Source organism: Ostrinia nubilalis, chromosome 26, assembly GCF_963855985.1.
Source record: "Ostrinia nubilalis chromosome 26, ilOstNubi1.1, whole genome shotgun sequence".
In the NCBI taxonomy this organism is placed as follows: domain Eukaryota; kingdom Metazoa; phylum Arthropoda; class Insecta; order Lepidoptera; family Crambidae; genus Ostrinia; species Ostrinia nubilalis.
Genome location: NC_087113.1, coordinates 2,242,292 through 2,260,321, shown reverse-complemented (window position 1 = coordinate 2,260,321; position 18,030 = coordinate 2,242,292). Strand labels below are relative to the sequence as shown.

At 44.0% G+C, this 18,030-nt stretch overlaps 1 protein-coding gene across 1 annotated transcript in view; it reads right to left on the bottom strand.

Annotated features, from left to right (window-relative positions):
* Positions 1–18,030, bottom strand: part of LOC135084360 (regulator of chromosome condensation) — a 45,326-nt gene that overhangs the window by 6,035 nt on the left and 21,261 nt on the right. The window contains exons 10-16 of the mRNA XM_063979138.1: positions 17,834–17,938; positions 17,133–17,157; positions 16,375–16,526; positions 11,474–11,595; positions 9,240–9,388; positions 7,058–7,156; positions 2,463–2,570 (exon numbers count right to left, since the gene is read on the bottom strand). Coding sequence (XP_063835208.1) covers positions 2,463–2,570; positions 7,058–7,156; positions 9,240–9,388; positions 11,474–11,595; positions 16,375–16,526; positions 17,133–17,157; positions 17,834–17,938 — 760 coding nt within the window. The remainder of the gene's footprint in view (positions 1–2,462; positions 2,571–7,057; positions 7,157–9,239; positions 9,389–11,473; positions 11,596–16,374; positions 16,527–17,132; positions 17,158–17,833; positions 17,939–18,030) is intronic.

The window sequence follows — 18,030 nt, the reverse complement described above, 5'->3', positions numbered from 1 at the left end:
TTGATTTTTCGTCGGCCGATAGTTTAGTCGGGCAGTTGATCAGTATGGGCATGTATGGGAGTGCGCACACTACGCCGATTCAATTTGGCCGATTCTTCATACAATTTAAAATCGGGCACATCTATCGGCCAACTAAAAATCAACCAGGCGCGGATCCAGCCCTCAAAAAAGGTTGTGGGCACAGCCACCAAAAATTAGCAAAGTGAGAGTTGGATTGGAGTACGAACTCACTCACGCTCAATCACGCTCGAGTTTTAAAGGCTCATCAGTCAGCCGTTTTTATCATCAGCCTATCGATCTTATCAATAGATCATAAATAAAACAAGCAAATTAGGGTTGTGGGCATGCCCACAGTGCCGACAACGGTGGATCCGCGCCTGAAATCAACGGTGTGCGCCTACTCTTACTATTTTAGTTTTAATAAATATGTTATTGGTGTCACAATATTGCCTTTAGAGTGTAGATGCTGGTATATAACCTATAGCCGCCGTGCCTTTTTGCCGGGCTTGCGTCTCTTTCCCGCCGAAGCATCGCCTCTCCCACGTTTGGCCTATGTTATTGAAATTATAATTTAAAATAAAACAAATTAAATAAAGAGAAGAAAAACGCGAAAACATGTTTAAAGCCCCGAAGCAGTGGTAGAATAAGTTATTTTAACGCAAGGCTGGCCAAACCCAGGCACGCACTTCGTGGTGAATTTGCCCGCCAGCGAGTTAGCCGGTGGTATAAATGGCCTTATGAATTTAGTATTGCTTTTGCTTTTTCAAAAGCTGTGGCCCGGCGCCGCCAGTCTGGAAAATTTATTGGGCCAGCCTTGTTTTAACGTGTAAAACGCTTTATAAAAGTCTATTATGCAGAAAATAAATGACCATGATTATACTATTATGACTTTTTGATGATTAAACCAACGCGATGAGGGTTATTTCAACATTTTCAACCATAGACAATATAGCATATTATTATTCCCTTCAAGCCCTGCGAATTGAGACACTACATCAATAAAAAAAATGATTATCAACAAAAAAATATAAACAATTTTGTGCCATGGCTTCCTACTAAGTAATCAGTGTCTTGTTTGGGGAATGTTTCGCCTTTTCAAACGGTTAGGTTGTTACACGGTCACATGTGACCGCTTTGGGTTTGACGGGTAAAAGAGCTTTTTAAAAAATATTTGTGAATTACGAAGCCACGATAGCGGTAAGGGGTCAGACTGGCCTGTTGAGCGTGAGCGCACGAGTGATCGTTAAGCCATGTATTCATTAGGCAACATTTAATTTTGTTGATAAACACTGTTTATAAACTGTTCATAAACAATGTTTCGTAATGTTTCATCATCTCTGTAAACAGTTTATAAACAGTCCATAAACATAGGTGATGAAACATTGTTCACGATACATGTTGTCGTGCTCCCCACTTCGAGTGGAGAGCAAGTGTGGACTGTCAAGTTTCAGAAACCTATGTTTATGGTAAACTTGTTTCACACTATAGTCTGGTCTGTGAGCAAGTAGAATTTTGTCCAATGACCCCAAGCTACCAATCTTTATCGCTCGCGCGTAATTATGTTGCTGTCGCGCTCGCACACTCACTGCGGGCGCCCGTCGCACAGTCGCGACAGCAATATAATTGGACAAAATTGTACGTGCTCACGGACCAGGCTTTAGTCATAAACAGTTTATCAACAAATGTTGCCTAATGAATACATGGCTTGATCGTGACACCACAGAATAATAATAAGTACTTCGTACAGAAGATTTTCTTCGCGAAGGTATTTAAAAAAATGTATGCTCAATGACGTTAACAATATGGTGTAATTTAGCTTGTCTCAAGAATCGAGCACCATTTTGTTGACAAACGTCAGTGATCGGTACTGCGCCGAAGACATAGGGCTGACTTCGGTAAAACGATGTGTGACGTGAGGTGCCAAACTGCGAAAAATGGCGGAGGAAATACATGAATAAGCATGAATTATATTTTGTGTTTCTAATATTATTCAGGCAGTTAAAAAATACTGCAGAGTATTAATTGCACCACCGTTTTTACATATGGTTTATTGTCTTTACAATGCAAATGGGTGAAGAATACGTGCGTGCGTCAATACTCGCTCGTGATTGTCCTGTCGATTTGTTCCGATTTGTTCCGGCGTTTCTTCTCAGCACTTGCCATATGTTTGTCTCGAAGCGCTGGTAGGGCCCAAAAGATAAGGAGACATGTAAAGTGCCCCATAAGGGCTACCTTTTCTTTTTTTATTATTTTCTATTGACGTTCATAAGTGCCACTTGTGGTCTAAACTGAATAAATATTTTTTGATTTTGATTTGATTTTGATTTTGATTTGGTATCTCAGGAGGGGTAGTCGCGCGTGTTTTGTTTTCGATGCAAACTCGCGGAGATGAACAGGCCTGGTGACACAAGCATGTTTAGCTTAGTACGAGGAGGGGCTAACGGGAGTAATAATGTAGTTACCTGGGGCTCGGGCTCGGCGGGCGCGGACGTTGAGGAGACCTCGTCCTCCTGCTGCTGCTTCTTGGGCCGCTTGCCGCCGCGCGGCTTCCTCTTCTCCACCTCGGGCTCCTGGGGGATTGACAACTTTATGCGGGTTGCAGACCAAGAGCGGGTTGCAGACTCGCGTAGCTGACGCAGTTTTCCATACTTATGTGCAGACCGCAAACTATGCGAACTAAACTACACTCAACATCAAATAAACCGCACCTTCCGCGACGCGAACTTTAAAGATTTTCTTCTGACACAATCATGGTGCCCCAACAATATTGGTGTTATTTGAAAGCCCAATAAATATCCTTAAAGAAAAACACATTTAATTTCTAAATAAATGATTATCATATACCATAAATGTGACTTGAAAAGAGACCTCACTTTGGGCTCACCTCTGGGATCAATTAGACCAAATTGTATGGTTATACAACCAAATAATGATCGCACGTGTCCTCTTTAACAGATGGATACCGATTATTCCCAACTTAACAGTTTTATAGCCATACAAGTTGGCTCAAGCGTAATAGCCTATTTTTTGAAGAAGTGAGTCTAAATCCTTCTAAAGACAAATTTTTGGGGTAAAAACCTTTCTTTTAATGAAATGAAGCTTAAAACTAGGCTTTTAAATGGTGCCAATATTGGTGGGAAGTGGGGATGCATACGTTTGAAAGTGCTTGTTGCGGGAGGTGCGATTTATTTGATGTTGAGTGTATTACGTCATGTTAGTACATTCTTCATAACAAGGCTGAGTTGCACCAACTTACTTTAACCGTAACTTTAACATTAACCAATGTTTTTTGTCAGATTTCTGTTTGTTTAAGTAAGACAGCCTAAAGGCCTATTCAAACCTGAGCGATATTCGCTGCCGTTGTGGGTAGAGGTACCGCGCGGGTTTCGCTCAGGTATTTAGTATCAAGTACCGCGGCTAGAGCGACCTGAGCTTAGGTATGAACAGTATTATTACCGCATACCCACTGGGTTTTCTCTGCCGCAGACGGTAGCGAATATCGCTTCGGCCTGAATAGGCATTTAAAGATGTATACAGATAGATGTTTATAGACAGTTACGCTTTATTGAACACCACTAGGAAGTTAATAGTTTTTGTGATTGATTTTTATATTTCACCGTGGTAACCAACATAGCCAGGAACGTTCACCAGGGAGTCTGCTATCAGAGGGGGGTCACTCATATTATTAAATAATCAATTTAAATACAAGGAAAGAAAAGACATTGTCTCACTCTCAGTCGAACGAACTATAGAACTTGCGTGTGCAGAGCTAGAGCAGTATATAATTGTAAGTGTGTACAAGCCCCCATCTGCAAATTACCAATTATTCGAATCCACTATGGAGGAGGTCTTAAAAAAGGTATTTAAATCAAATAAGAGAGTAGTTGTATGTGGAGATTTTAATATAGATTTATTAGATAATACTCAATATAAAATAAGATTCTTAAACCTTTTTAAATCTTTTAATTTATCACATCTTTTCAATGAGCCTACTAGAATCACTCCAACATCAGCTACTTGCTTAGATAACATTTTTTGTAACTGTGATATTCAAAGTAAATCAATAATTAATTGCCTTAGTTCAGATCATAGTGGACAATTGGCCACATTTGAACACCATCATGTCCCTAGTACAGTGGATGTTGTTTGTAGGCCAATAACAACTAACCGAATTGACAAATTTAAGAAAAATATTTGTGATGGTATTGATAAACTTATATTAGATGACAATAATGTCGATCAAATTTATGAGGATCTATTCAGTGTTGTGAGTGAGGAATTCAAAACCACATTCCCACAGAAAAAGATCCGAATAAATTCTGTTAAATGTAAATTTGATGACTGGGCTACAACTGGCATTCACAAGAGTAGAAATAAAATGTATGAATTATATAGTCTTAAAGCCGATACGCAAGATCTGAGTGTTATAGAATATGTTAAAAATTACTCAAAAATATTTAAAAAGGTTTGTTTGGCTGCTAAATCAAATCATCTTCGAAACATGATTTTAAATTCTAATAATAAAGCTAAGGCTACGTGGAACATAATAAATAAACAAACATGTAAAAATAAATCGAAGGATAACACTTTTTCACTGAAAATCGGAAACGAAATTATAAATTCCGATACAGAAGTTGCAACCACATTTGAGACATTCTTCTCCAATATTGCGTCTGAAACAACTAAAGAACTGAATTCATCACCAGTTCTTGCAGAGTCTCTTTTAAAATCTAATGTCACCGAGTGCCAGTGTCTGCTCCAGTTCAGGCATATAGATTGTAATACAATAATTAAAACCTTTAGAGAATTAAATATGAAAAAAACTGAGGACCTTTGGGGAATCTCCGTCAGTATAATTGGAACAATTATTGACACCATAGCTCCTCACCTTGCATTAATTTTTAATACATGTATTGATCAAGGTTGCTTTCCTAGCTTAATGAAGTTAAGTAAAATAATTCCATTGTTCAAGGCTGGTGACAAATGTGACCCCTCTAATTTTCGACCGATTTCTATTCTACCAGTACTTAGCAAAATTTTCGAGAAAATTATTTTCCACCAACTTCTATCTCACTTCATTTTCAACAAATTATTAGTTATTACACAATAAGCAATTTGGTTTTACGAAAGGTAGAAGTACTACTGACGCTGGGGTAGCACTATTGAAACACGTCTTTGATGCTTGGGAGAGTAAAAAGGACGCTGTTGGTATTTTCTGTGATCTTTCAAAAGCGTTTGATTGTGTAGACCACCAAACCTTACTAAACAAATTGCGACATTATGGTGTTTCGAATAAGTCACTTGATCTGCTGAACTCGTATCTCACAGGCAGAAAACAAAAAGTTTGTATTAACGGAACTGAGTCTTCTGGAGCACCTCTTACTATGGGTGTGCCGCAGGGATCAATATTGGGACCTTTGCTATTTCTTATTTACATTAATGACCTTCCTTACTTTGTAAAAGATCTGTGTGATATTGTGTTATTTGCTGATGACACATCTCTCATTTTCAAAGTTGATAGAGGTAAAGTAAATTTTGACGATATTAATAACACACTCTCACAGGTTCTACATTGGTTCACTGTTAACAACTTATTGTTAAATGCAAACAAAACTAAGTGCATTAAATTTACCTTACCTAATGTGAGGCAGGTTTCCACGCAATTAATGGTGAAGAATGAACCATTAAATAGCATAAATTCCACAACATTCCTGGGAATCACTTTAGATGCTCAACTTCAATGGGGTCCTCATATTGAAACTTTGTCAAAAAGGCTCAGTTCGGCTGCTTTTGCAGTGAGAAAGATAAGGCAATTAACTGACATTGAAACGGCAAGGCTAGTATATTTTAGCTATTTTCATAGTATAATGTCATACGGCATATTGTTGTGGGGCTCAGCCGCGGACATTGAAACTGTGTTTGTTCTGCAGAAGAGAGCAGTGCGGGCCATTTATAACCTTGGACCCCGATTTTCCTTGAAAGATTTTTTTAAGGAAATAAACATACTGACAGTAGCTTCACAGTTCATTTATGAAAACCTTTTATATGTCCGCAAAAATATAGAGCAATTCACGAAAAAGAGCGATTTGCATAACTTTAATACAAGAAACAAAAATAAACTTGCCGTTCCAAATTTCAGATTGCATAAGATTGGTAATTCATTTATGGGAAAATGTATTAAATTCTTTAATAAATTACCACAAACTGTTGTAGAACTACCCATTCATAAATTCAAAGCACATATTAAAAGTACCTTAATGAAAAAGGGCTACTATAAAGTCGATGATTATTTAAAAGATAAAAATGTTTGGGATACGTTACTGCCTAGCTCGCATAAATATTTATAACTTTGTACATTTTAAAGCATGTAAACCTTTGAAAAAGAGGCTGACAATAGTGACTGAGTTTCTTGCGCTGCTTCTTCTCAGCACTGGCCCATTTATTGTCCTGAAGCAGTGGTAGGGTTAATACTGGGACGTGTAAAAGTGCTTTTTTTAAGCCTATTTACAGAAATAAATGAGTTTTATTGAGTTTTTAGCCCGTAAAGCTGAAGCGACGATGAGCGAGGTACAAAGTTCGCAGAATTGATAGCCATAGAGCAGGCGATAAAAAGGTACTTGTGTGACTAGAAATTGAAATAAAAAAACATGAAAAAACAACATTAAAATTGTATCACTATAACAATAGTTGGAACAGCGTTTTTGTAGCTCATAAAAATACATTTAAAAATACAGAAAGAGTTAACTTATTAGTTAACATATTTAATATACAGGGTGTTAGGTAAATGGGTATATGAGCCGACACTAACCCATGTTAACATGGGCATATAAATAGTACGGTGAAGTCAAAAATTTGATATCTTCATTTTAGTTATTTTAATTTTCATACAAATCGGATTTTATAAAAAATATTTTGTATGAAAATAAAAAAAAATAAAACGATGATATCGAATTTCTGACTTCACCATACCATTAATATGCCCATGTTCACGTGGGCTAGTGTCGGCTCATATACCCATTTACCTAACACCCTGTATAAAAAAACAGTAGCACATTACCTTTTCTTCCTCATCCTCCTCGGTGACCGCGTCGGCCTTTTGCTCGCTGGTCTCTTCTTCCGGTGCCGGTGACTCCTCCTTTTGCGACTGTGGCTCCTCCTGTGAGAAGAAAAGGAAAATATAATATAATAATAAATACACTTTATTGCACACCAAAGTAAAGAACAGAAAGAAAAGTAACACACAAGGTACAACTAGGCGGTCTTATCGCTATGAAGCGCTCTCTTCCAGACAACCTATGGTGAGGACAGTTAATTAAAAAAAAAAGTATTTTAGTAAGTAATAAAAAGTTAAAGAGAACAATCAAGTGATGGGAATATACTGCAGATAATGTATTTATGTTTTACTAGCTTTCCCCCCGCGGCTTCGCCCGCGTGGAATTTTGTCTGTCACAGAAAAACAATATCGCGCGCGTATTGCTCACCGTTTAGACCTACCCTGGACTACGACAAACATTTTAAAACCAAAATCAGCTCAATCGGCCCAGCCGTTCTCGAGTTTTAATCAGACTAACGAACATCAATTCATTTTTATTTATATAGGATTAGTGAAATAATAAAAAGGTAAAGAGAACAGTCATGTATACGATGGGAATAGACTGCAGTACTGGAAATTATCAGCCCTGGGTTGCACCATCTTAGTTTAACAGTTGGAGTATCCATGTGTTAAAATGATAATTACGGTTAAAGTTAAGATGATGCAAATCAGTCAAAGTCGTGATTGTTTCCTCATTGCACTCATCAGTTGGCACCACTGTCAAATAGTGTTAACATATCAGTGGCACCAACTGATGAACACAATTAAGAAAACCTTCATTTAACTTTTGTTGCAAAGCATAATTGGAAAATATTTTCTTCCAAAAACACCAATTAGCGCCCAGTTGGCGTCCTCACCAGTAACAGTACAGTGTGTTGTTCGCCGGCGCAGACGCGCAGCGGCGCTAATAGGATAGCGTAAAATAAATCTAATCGAATTGGCGCCGAGTTGGCGCCTGCACCGAACATCACTAACTTTAAAAACTCAACAAACTCACCAATAACAGCACGGTGTGCTGCCCGCCGGCGCGGACGCGCAGCGGCGCTAATAGGAGTAATTAATCTAATCGAATCTATATTTATTTCACTCGACAAAGTGTAATGTGTCAGTGTATGTGTATTTTAATTGAATAGGCTAGTTTCCTAAAACAAATTTTTTAGTCCGTCAATTTTAATATAAAAAAAATATTGGACACGTATATTTTTAATTGTCAATCAAACAAATAATTACAAAGTTATAGTGCGTTGAAGTTCCGCGCGACGTCACAAAGTGCTGCACTTTTACGCACTCACTGACGTCACGTAAAAAGTGAAAAATAAGTGTCTAGTAGTTGTTTTTGATAAGCTAACTGACGGACTAATTAAAACTCTTGCTTTTTTACCCAGGAAACATCCCTATTGTGAATGTATTCTTTGGTTGAAATGTATGCGATGAAACTGTACCTGTGTAATTAAAAAATAGCCTTTGTCTCACGTAATTAATGGATGCCCCCTTACCAATAACAGCACGGTGTGCTGGCCGCCGGCGCAGACGCGCAGGGGCGCTACCAGGAGAGCTTAACCTAATCGGAATGGCGCCCAGTTGGCGCCCGCACCAACTTTAAAAACTCACCAGTAACAGCACGGTGTGCTGGCCGCCGGCGCAGACGCGCAGCGGCGCGGCGGGCGCGGTGAGCGGCGCGAGCGCGGGCTCGGCGGCGTCGTTGCAGTTGCCGGTGCCCAGCTGGCCTTCGCTGCCCATGCCCCACGCGAATACTTCGCCTGGGGAAGAATAGAAGTTGGCACCTGCACCAGCTTCAAAAACTTACCAATAACAGCACGGTGTGCACACGCACAGGGGAGCTAATAAGGGAGCGTAATTAATCTAATCGAAATGGCTCCAACTGGGCGCCAATTCGCGCACTAAAACTCACCAATAACAGCACGGTGTGCACACGCACAGGGGGGCTAATAGGGGAGCGTACTTAATGTAATCGAATTGGCGCCCAGTTAGCGCCTGCACCAACTCTAAAAACTTACCAATAACAGCACGGTGTGCTGGCCGCCGGCGCAGACGCGCAGCGGCGCTAACTGGAGAACGTAATTAGGAAAACTCATATAATCGATTTGGCGCCCAATTGGCGCCTGCACCAACTTTAAAAACTCACCAATAACAGCACGGTGTGCTGTCCGCCGGCGCAGACGCGCAGCGGCGCGGCGGGCGCGGTGAGCGGCGCGAGCGCAGGCTCGGCGGCGTCGTTGCAGTTGCCGGTGCCCAGCTGGCCTTCGCTGCCCATACCCCACGCGAATACCTCGCCTGGGGAAGAATAGAAGTTGGCGCCTGCACCAACTTCAAAAACTTACCAATAACAGCACGGAGTTTTATCCGCCGGCGCACATGCGCTAATTGAAGAGCGTAATTGATCTAATAGATTTGGCGCCCACTTGGCGCCTGCACCAAATTTAAAAACTCACCAATAACAGTACAGTGTGCTGTCCGCCAGCGCGCAGCGGAAATCCCTCATCTAATTGAATTGGCGCCTCCACCGAACAGCACCATCTTTAAGAACTCACCAATAACAGCACGGTGTGCTGCCCGCCGGCGCAGACGCGCTAACTGGAGAACGTAATTAGGAAAACCCTCATATAATCGATTTGGCGCCCAGTTTGCGCCTGCACCAACTCAACGAACTCACCAATAACAGCACGGTGTGCTGGCCGCCGGCGCAGACGCGCAGCGGCGCGGCGGGCGCGGCGAGCGGCGCCAACGCAGGCTCGGCGGCGTCGTTGCAGTTGCCGGTGCCCAGCTGGCCTTCGCTGCCCATGCCCCACGCGAATACTTCGCCTGGATGAACAACAGACGTTAACACAAAACACTTAGAAAACACTCAAACACCTACACCGCCACAGAAAATTAACATGTGCCTCAAAAACACACTATCCTCCCAACCCAACCGACCATTTTCAGGGCCAGTCTGAAAATCAGCGCTGAGCTTGTAGCTCAGCATTATGCTGAGACTGGTACCTTTTGCTTACCTATAAAAGTGTAACATCATAAGATTCAAATTTTGTTTATAACTTTTTCTTTTTTTCTTTATTTCTGTGTACCCATGCACATGTAAGTAATTTATTTTTTAGTGTAGCAATAAAAATTTTTCATTTTTCATTTTTTTTTTAATACAGGGATGTTATTTATTTATTTATTTACAACGACAACAACACTACACTGTCATCACAGGACATCCCACTGCGACAGCGAAGACAACACATCAACATACACAACGTCAAATACACAACTAGAAACCACCTACATACAAACCTACACATAACATAAAATATAACAAATAATGATGCCTTTGTAAATTCATTCAGAGTACAAGAAAAAATTTCTATTTTATCTGAAATTAGATTGAGAGTGGAAATGGCGCGCGTCAACGGCGCTTTATTGAGCAGGTTAGTCCTCCCGCGCAGCACCGCCGGCCGGCGCCGCCGCCACACGTACCGGTCCGGGGCTCGCAGCGCGACCCGCCCGTTATGGATATGTAGTTTCGGTTATGGATACGGTTACGGATATAGGAGTAATATTATACCGGTTTCGGTTAATAATAAGGGCTATCGTTTTAGCGCTCACCAGTTGGCGCCACTGTCACTTGCTCATGGCTATAAGGGGTCATCCATAAAGTACGTCACACCTAAGGGGGGGATGGGGTCGACAAAGTGTGACAAGTGCCAAGACATCACATTTTAATTGTTTCAAATATTTAATATAATGTTGATTTCATAAAAAAGTACTTAATTTAAATGGAAATAAAACTAATTTCGGAACTGCTGTTTTAATTTAATAATTTTTCGATGTGAAATTGCAAAACATGTGACGTCACACTAGGGAGGGGGAGGGGGGGGGGGTCTCAGAAATGTGACCACCTGTGACAAGGACGGGGGGGGGGGGGGGGGGGCTCAAAAAATCATGAAATTCGTGTGACGTACTTTATGGATGGCCCCTAATCCTCACAACCATTGGTGAGGACTATAGCATTTACACTCACGCACTATTTAGTATAAAAACGATAGCTCTCATTAACACTCATTGAGAGCTGTCATTTTTATACTTAACAGTTGATGACACCACTGGCGAATGACAAGTGGCACTATCTTAGTGAACGCAAATGCAGGACCTCCTATCGCTTCCGAGTTCACCAGTTGACGCCACTGTCGTAACCACTAGCGAGTGACAGGTTCCTACTCGATAGTGGCGCCAACTGGCGAATACAAATACAATAGCAATCATAGCATATTGCTCCATAAAGTAATAGAAAATTTAAGACAGCAATATGCTGACAATGTATTTATTTTTTACATAAAATATAATGAAAATACATTATATTGCATAAAAAAAACTTACCGGAGTCAGCAACGGCAAAGGAGTTGCAGGTGCCAGCCGCTATGCTAATGCACTTCTTGTTCTGCAGCTTTGGAATTGGCTCCAAGGCCTCCGCGTCGCCTTCCCTGTCGCCCAGCCCTAACCTGTGGGTAGAAGAACTTTGTTAATTTCTTATTATTGGTTTTTTATTTTTTATATTTTTATTAAGATTATTAGTAATTTGTTATTTCACACATCACTAATTCGTACTAAGCTAAATATGCTTGTGTCACGAGTGAGCTCAACACAATAGTCGAGCGAAGCCGGCGGGAACAAATTTTCAATTTGTTTTGATTGTGGTCTAATACCTGCCTTGTTATGCATAAAAAAAACTACTTTCCTAGTGTAAAGTGCCCCTTACGTGGTATATTTTTTATTATTATCTTTGAAGTTTATAAGTGCCATAATACTTGTCAAAATTGAATAAAATATTTGATTTTAATTTTTTGATCTCGTTTTCTTGATTAAAGAATTAAAGGTTGCTGGATAATAAAGTGGATGGTATAGTCACCAGTTGGCGCCCTGGCCTATTCAGTCGGCTGCGGCGCCAACTGGTGAACGCTGATGGTGAGTACCCTCTTATTTGCTTTTAAAGGTCAAAGCAAGAACCTGTCACTCGCTAACCCCAAGTCTTGGGGTAGCTTTTGTCCAGAAGTAGACGTCGTTTGGCTGAAATGATGACGATAGCCGTAGCTTCGTCTTCGCACACTCAGGTCTTTGCACTGGTGGATTCGAGGTACGACTGCATTTTGTAGAAATCTTTGGAGTCTTTGGGTCAGAAGGAGACGTCGTTTAGCTGAAATGATGATGAAAGCCTAGCTTCGTCTTCGCACGCTTAGGTCTTTGTACTGGTGGATCTAGGTACGACTGCTCTTAGTAAAAATCCTTGGAGTCCTTCGGCCAGAAGTAGACGTCTTTTGGCTGAAATGAAGCTAATGATAAAGCCCAATCTGTGAGCACGTAGAATTTTGTTCAATGACCCCAAGCTACCCATTCTTATCGCTCGCGCGTAATTATATTGCTGTCGCGACTGTGCGACGGGCGCCCGCAGTGAGTGTGCGAGCGCGAGAGCAACATAATTACGCGCAAGCGATAAGGATGGGTAGCTTGGGGTCATTGGACAAAATTCTACATGCTCGCAGACCGGGCTTTAGAAGTGAACGTCCTATGGCTGAAATGATGCCTAGCTTCTTCACACACTCAGGTCTTTGTCCTGGTGGATTCGAGCTACGACTACCCTTTGTAAAATGTAAAAATCCTTGGAATCCTGCGGCTAGATGTCGTTTGGCTGAAATGAAGACGATAATAGCACTAGCTTAGTTACTGCACCCACCTGCCGTACTCCTGCCTGCCGACCGCGTGCACTTGTCCGGCCGCGTCGAGCGCCAGCGAGTGGTGTTGTCCGCACGCCACCGCGCTCCAGCCCGCTTGCACGCAGCTGAACGCGTCGCATTCCGTCGGCGAGTATAGCGCCACTTTGCGCTTCTAGTGTATTATAACGCGGCGCACTGAAGACTACCTTGGTGAAGCCCAACTAGGTCACGAGAAACACCTGCCTATTATAACGCGACGCACTGAATACCGCCTTGGTGAAGCCCTATCTAGGTCGCAAGAAACACCTGGATCTGTCTTTGTGGGAAAACTTAGGGGTAACCTTTGTGAAAAAGTGGACACCCTTTGGCTGAAATGATGTTGAAGAAAGCCTAGAGCGTCGCCTCTGCACACACTAGAAATACTTGGAAGAGGGGTTTGTCCAGAAGTAGATGTCCTTTGGCTGAAATTATTATGAAAGCCTAGCTTCGTCTTCGAACTCAGGTCTTTGTACTGCTAGATCCAGGTACGACAGCCCTTAGTAGAAATCCTTGAAGTCTTTCAACCAGAAGTAGACGTCGTTTGGCTGAAAATGAAGCTGACAATAGCACTAGCTTAGTTACTGCACCCACCTGCCGTACTCCTGCCTGCCGACCGCGTGCACTTGTCCGGCCGCGTCGAGCGCCAGCGAGTGGTGTTGTCCGCACGCCACCGCGCTCCAGCCCGCTTGCACGCAGCTGAACGCGTCGCATTCCGTCGGCGAGTATAGCGCCACTTTGCGCTTCTTCTTCTTGTCACGTCGACAACAAACCTACACAGCGTCAGCCCAAAACTCCGCCACAAGAGTGGCGCTTGCGCTTTTTGCCTGTTATAACGCGACGCACTGAAGACTACCTTGGTGAAGTCCTAACTAGGTCGCGAGAAACACCTGGATCTGGTCTTTGTGGAAATACTTAGGGGTAACCTTTGTGAAGAAGTGGACATCATTTGGCTGAAATTATGTTGATGAAAGCCTAGAGCGCCGAGCGTCGTCTCTGCACCCACTAGAAATACTTGGAAGAGGGATTTGTCTATAGTCTGGTCTGCGAGCACGTAGAATTTTGTCCAATAACCCCAAGCTACCCATCCTTATCGCTCGCTAATTATATTGCTGTCGCGACTGTGCGACGCGCGCCCGCAGTGAGTGTGCGAGCGCGACAGCAATTACGGGCGAGTGATAAGGATGGGTAGTTTGGGGTCATTGGACAAAATTCTACGTGCTCACAGACCACACTATAGCTCTATCTTCGTCATTACCCACCTGCCGTACTCCTGCCTGCCGACCGCGTACACTTGTCCCGCCGCGTCGAGCGCCAGCGAGTGGTGTTGTCCGCACGCCACCGCGCTCCAGCCCGCTTGCACGCAGCTGAACGCGTCGCATTCCGTCGGCGAGTATAGCGCCACTTTGCGCTTCTAGTGTATTATAACGCGACGCACTGAAGACTACCTTGGTAAAGCCCTAAGTTGCAAGAAACACCTGGATCTGGTCTTTGTGGAAATACTTGGGGGTACCTTAGTCCAGAAGTGGACATCATTTGGCTGAAAAGATGATGATGGAAGCCTAGCGTCGTCTCAGCACACACTAGAAATACTTGGGAGAGGGGTTTGTCTAGAAATGGTCAGGTCTTTGTACAGGTGGATTCGAGGTACGACTGCCCTTAGTAGAAATCCTTGGAGTCTTTTGGCCAGAAGGAGACGTCGTTTGGCTGAAATGAAGATGACAATAGCACACTTGTAGAAGTCTTTGCGAGTCCTTTGGCCAGAAATGGAGGTATTTTGGCTGAAATGAAGCTAGAAATGAAGACGATAATAGCACTAGCGTTGTTACTGCACCCACCTGCCGTACTCCTGCCTGCCGACCGCGTACACTTGTCCCGCCGCGTCGAGCGCCAGCGAGTGGTGTTGTCCGCACGCCACCGCGCTCCAGCCCGCTTGCACGCAGCTGAACGCGTCGCATTCCGTCGGCGAGTATAGCGCCACTTTGCGCTTCTTCTTCTTATCGTGTCGACAACAAACCTACACAGCGTCAGCCCAAAACTCCTCCACAAGAGTGGCGCTTGCGCTTTTTGCCTGTTATAACGCGGCACACTGAAGACTACCTTGGTGAAGCCCTAACTAGGTCGCAGGAAGTGTTTAGATGCAAGCAGCGCAGGACCGGTCTTTGTGGGAATATTTGGGGGTAGCCTTTGTCCAAAAGTAGACGTCCTTTGGCTGAAATGATGCCTAGCTTCTTCGCACACTCAGGTCTTTGTACTACTGGATCCAGATCGACTGCCCCTTGTAGATCTCTGGAGTCTTTCAACCAGAAGTAGACGTCGTTTGGCTGAAATTATAATGACGCCCTATTCCTTAAAGCCCTAGCTGCATCTTTGCACACTAAGTCTTTGCACTGCTGGATCCAGGTACGACTGCCCTTTGTAGAAATCCGAGTCCTTTTGCCAGAAGTGGATGTCGTTTGGCTGAAATGAAAATGACAATAGCACACTTGTAGAAGTCTTTGCGAGTCGCTGAAAATGAAGACGATCATAGCACTAGCTTTGTTACTGTACCAATCCTTGCGAGTCCTTTGGTCAGAAGTGGAGGTATTTTGGCTGAAATGAAGCTAGAAATGAAGACGACAATAGCACTAGCTTAGTTACTGCACTCACCTGCCGTACTCCTGCCTGCCGACCGCGTGCACTTGTCCGGCCGCGTCGAGCGCCAGCGAGTGGTGTTGTCCGCACGCCACCGCGCTCCAGCCCGCTTGCACGCAGCTGAACGCGTCGCATTCCGTCGGCGAGTATAGCGCCACTTTGCGCTTCTAGTGTATTATAACGCGGCGCACTGAAGACTACCTTGGTGAAGCCCTAACTAGGTCGCAGGAAGTGTTGATGCAGGCAGCGCAGGACCAGTTGTTTTGGGTATACTTGGGGGTAGTCTTTGTCCATAAGTAGACGTCCTTTGGCTGAAATGATGATTCTTCGCAGACTCAAGTCTTTGTACTGGTGGATCCAGGTACGACTGCTCTTAGTAGAAATCCTTGGAGTCCTTCGGCCAGAAGGAGACGTCCTTTAGCTGAAATGGAGCTAATGATAGCTCTAGCTTCGTCTTCGCACACTTAGGTCTTTGTACTGATGGATTCAGGTACGACTGCCCTTTGTAGAAATCCCCTTTGGCCAGAAGTGCAGGTATTTTGGCTGAAATGAAGCTAATGGTAGCTCTTGCTTCGTCTTCGCACACTCAGGTCTTTGTACTGGTGGATCGAGGTACGACTGCCCTTAGTCCTTTGGTCAGAAGTAGAGGTATTTTGGCTGAAAATGAAGCTGACAATAGCACTAGCTTAGTTACTGTGCCCACCTGCCGTACTCCTGCCTGCCGACCGCGTGCACTTGTCCGGCCGCGTCGAGCGCCAGCGAGTGGTGTATAGGCGTAAAAAAATACAATTTTCCGTCAGTCGCGGTCGTTAACTATTTCGCGGGAAGCACCTGAATACTTGGGAATGGCCGTTGGCTGAAATGAAGCTAATGATAGCTCGTATCTTCGTCATTACCCACCTGCCGTACTCCTGCCTGCCGAGCGCGTACACTTGTCCGGCCGCGTCGAGCGCCAGCGAGTGGTGTTGTCCGCACGCCACCGCGCTCCAGCCCGCTTGCACGCAGCTGAACGCGTCGCATTCCGTCGGCGAGTATAGCGCCACTTTGCGCTTCTAGTGTATTATAACGCGGCGCACTGAAGACTACCTTGGTAAAGCCCTAAGTTGCAAGAAACACCTGGATCTAGTCTGTGGGAATACTTGGGAGTAGCCTTTGTCCAGAAGTGGACATCATTTGGAAATGATGTTGATGAAAGCCTAAAGCGTCGTCTCTGCACATACTAGAAATACTTGGAAGAGTTCAGAAGTGAACGTCCTATGGCTAAAATGATGCCTAGCTTCGTCTTCGCATGTTCAGGTCTTTATACTAGTAGATCCAGGTACGATTGCCCTTAGTAGAAATCCCCTTTGGCTAGAAGTGGAGGTATTTTGGCTGAAATGGAGCTAATAATCGCCCTAGCTTCTTCTTCACACACTCAGGTCTTTGTACAGGTGGATCGAGGTACGACTGCCCTTAGTACTTTGGCCAGAAGAGGAGGTATTTTGGCTGAAAATGAAGCTGACAATAGCACTAGCTTAGTTACTGCACCCACCTGCCGTACTCCTGCCTGCCGACCGCGTACACTTGTCCGGCCGCGTCGAGCGCCAGCGAGTGGTGTATAGGCGTAAAAAATACAATTTTCCGTCAGTTGGGGTCGTTAACTATTTCGCGGGAAGCACCTGAATACTTGGGAATGGCCTTTGGCTGAAATGGAGCTAATGATAGCTCTTAAGAGTCCTTTGGCCAGAAGTAGACGTTGTTTGGCTGAAAATGAAGATGACGATAGCACTAGCTTAGTTACTGTACGCACCTGCCGTACTCCTGCCTGCCGACCGCGTACACTTGTCCGGCCGCGTCGAGCGCCAGCGAGTGGTGTTGAAATGGAGCTAATGATAAAGCCCAGTCTGTGAGACGTAGAATTTTGTTCAATGACCCCAAGCTACCAATTCTTATCGCTCGCGCGTAATTATATTGCTGTCGCGACTGTGCGACGGGCGCCCGCAGTGAGTGTGCGAGCGCGACAGCAACATAATTACGCGCGAGTGATAAGGATGGGTAGCTTGGGGTCATTGGACAAAATTCTACATGATCGCAGACCGGGCTTTAGTAATGAACGTCCTATGGCTGAAATGATGCTTAGCTTCGTCTATCGCACACTCAGGTCTTTGTACAGGTAGATTCGAGCTACGACTACCCTTTGTAAAATTTAAAAATCCTTGGAGTCCTTCGGCCAGAAGTAGACGTGGTTTGGCTGAAATGAAGACGACAATAGCACTAGCTTTGTTACTGTACCAATCCTTGCGAGTCCTTTGGTGAGAAGTGGAGGTATTTTGGCTGAAAATGAAGATGACAATAGCACTAGCTTAGTTACTGCACTCACCTGCCGTACTCCTGCCTGCCGACCGCGTGCACTTGTCCGGCCGCGTCGAGCGCCAGCGAGTGGTGTTGTCCGCACGCCACCGCGCTCCAGCCCGCTTGCACGCAGCTGAACGCGTCGCATTCCGTCGGCGAGTATAGCGCCACTTTGAGCTTCTAGTGTATTATAACGCGACGCACTGAATACCGCATTGGTGAAGC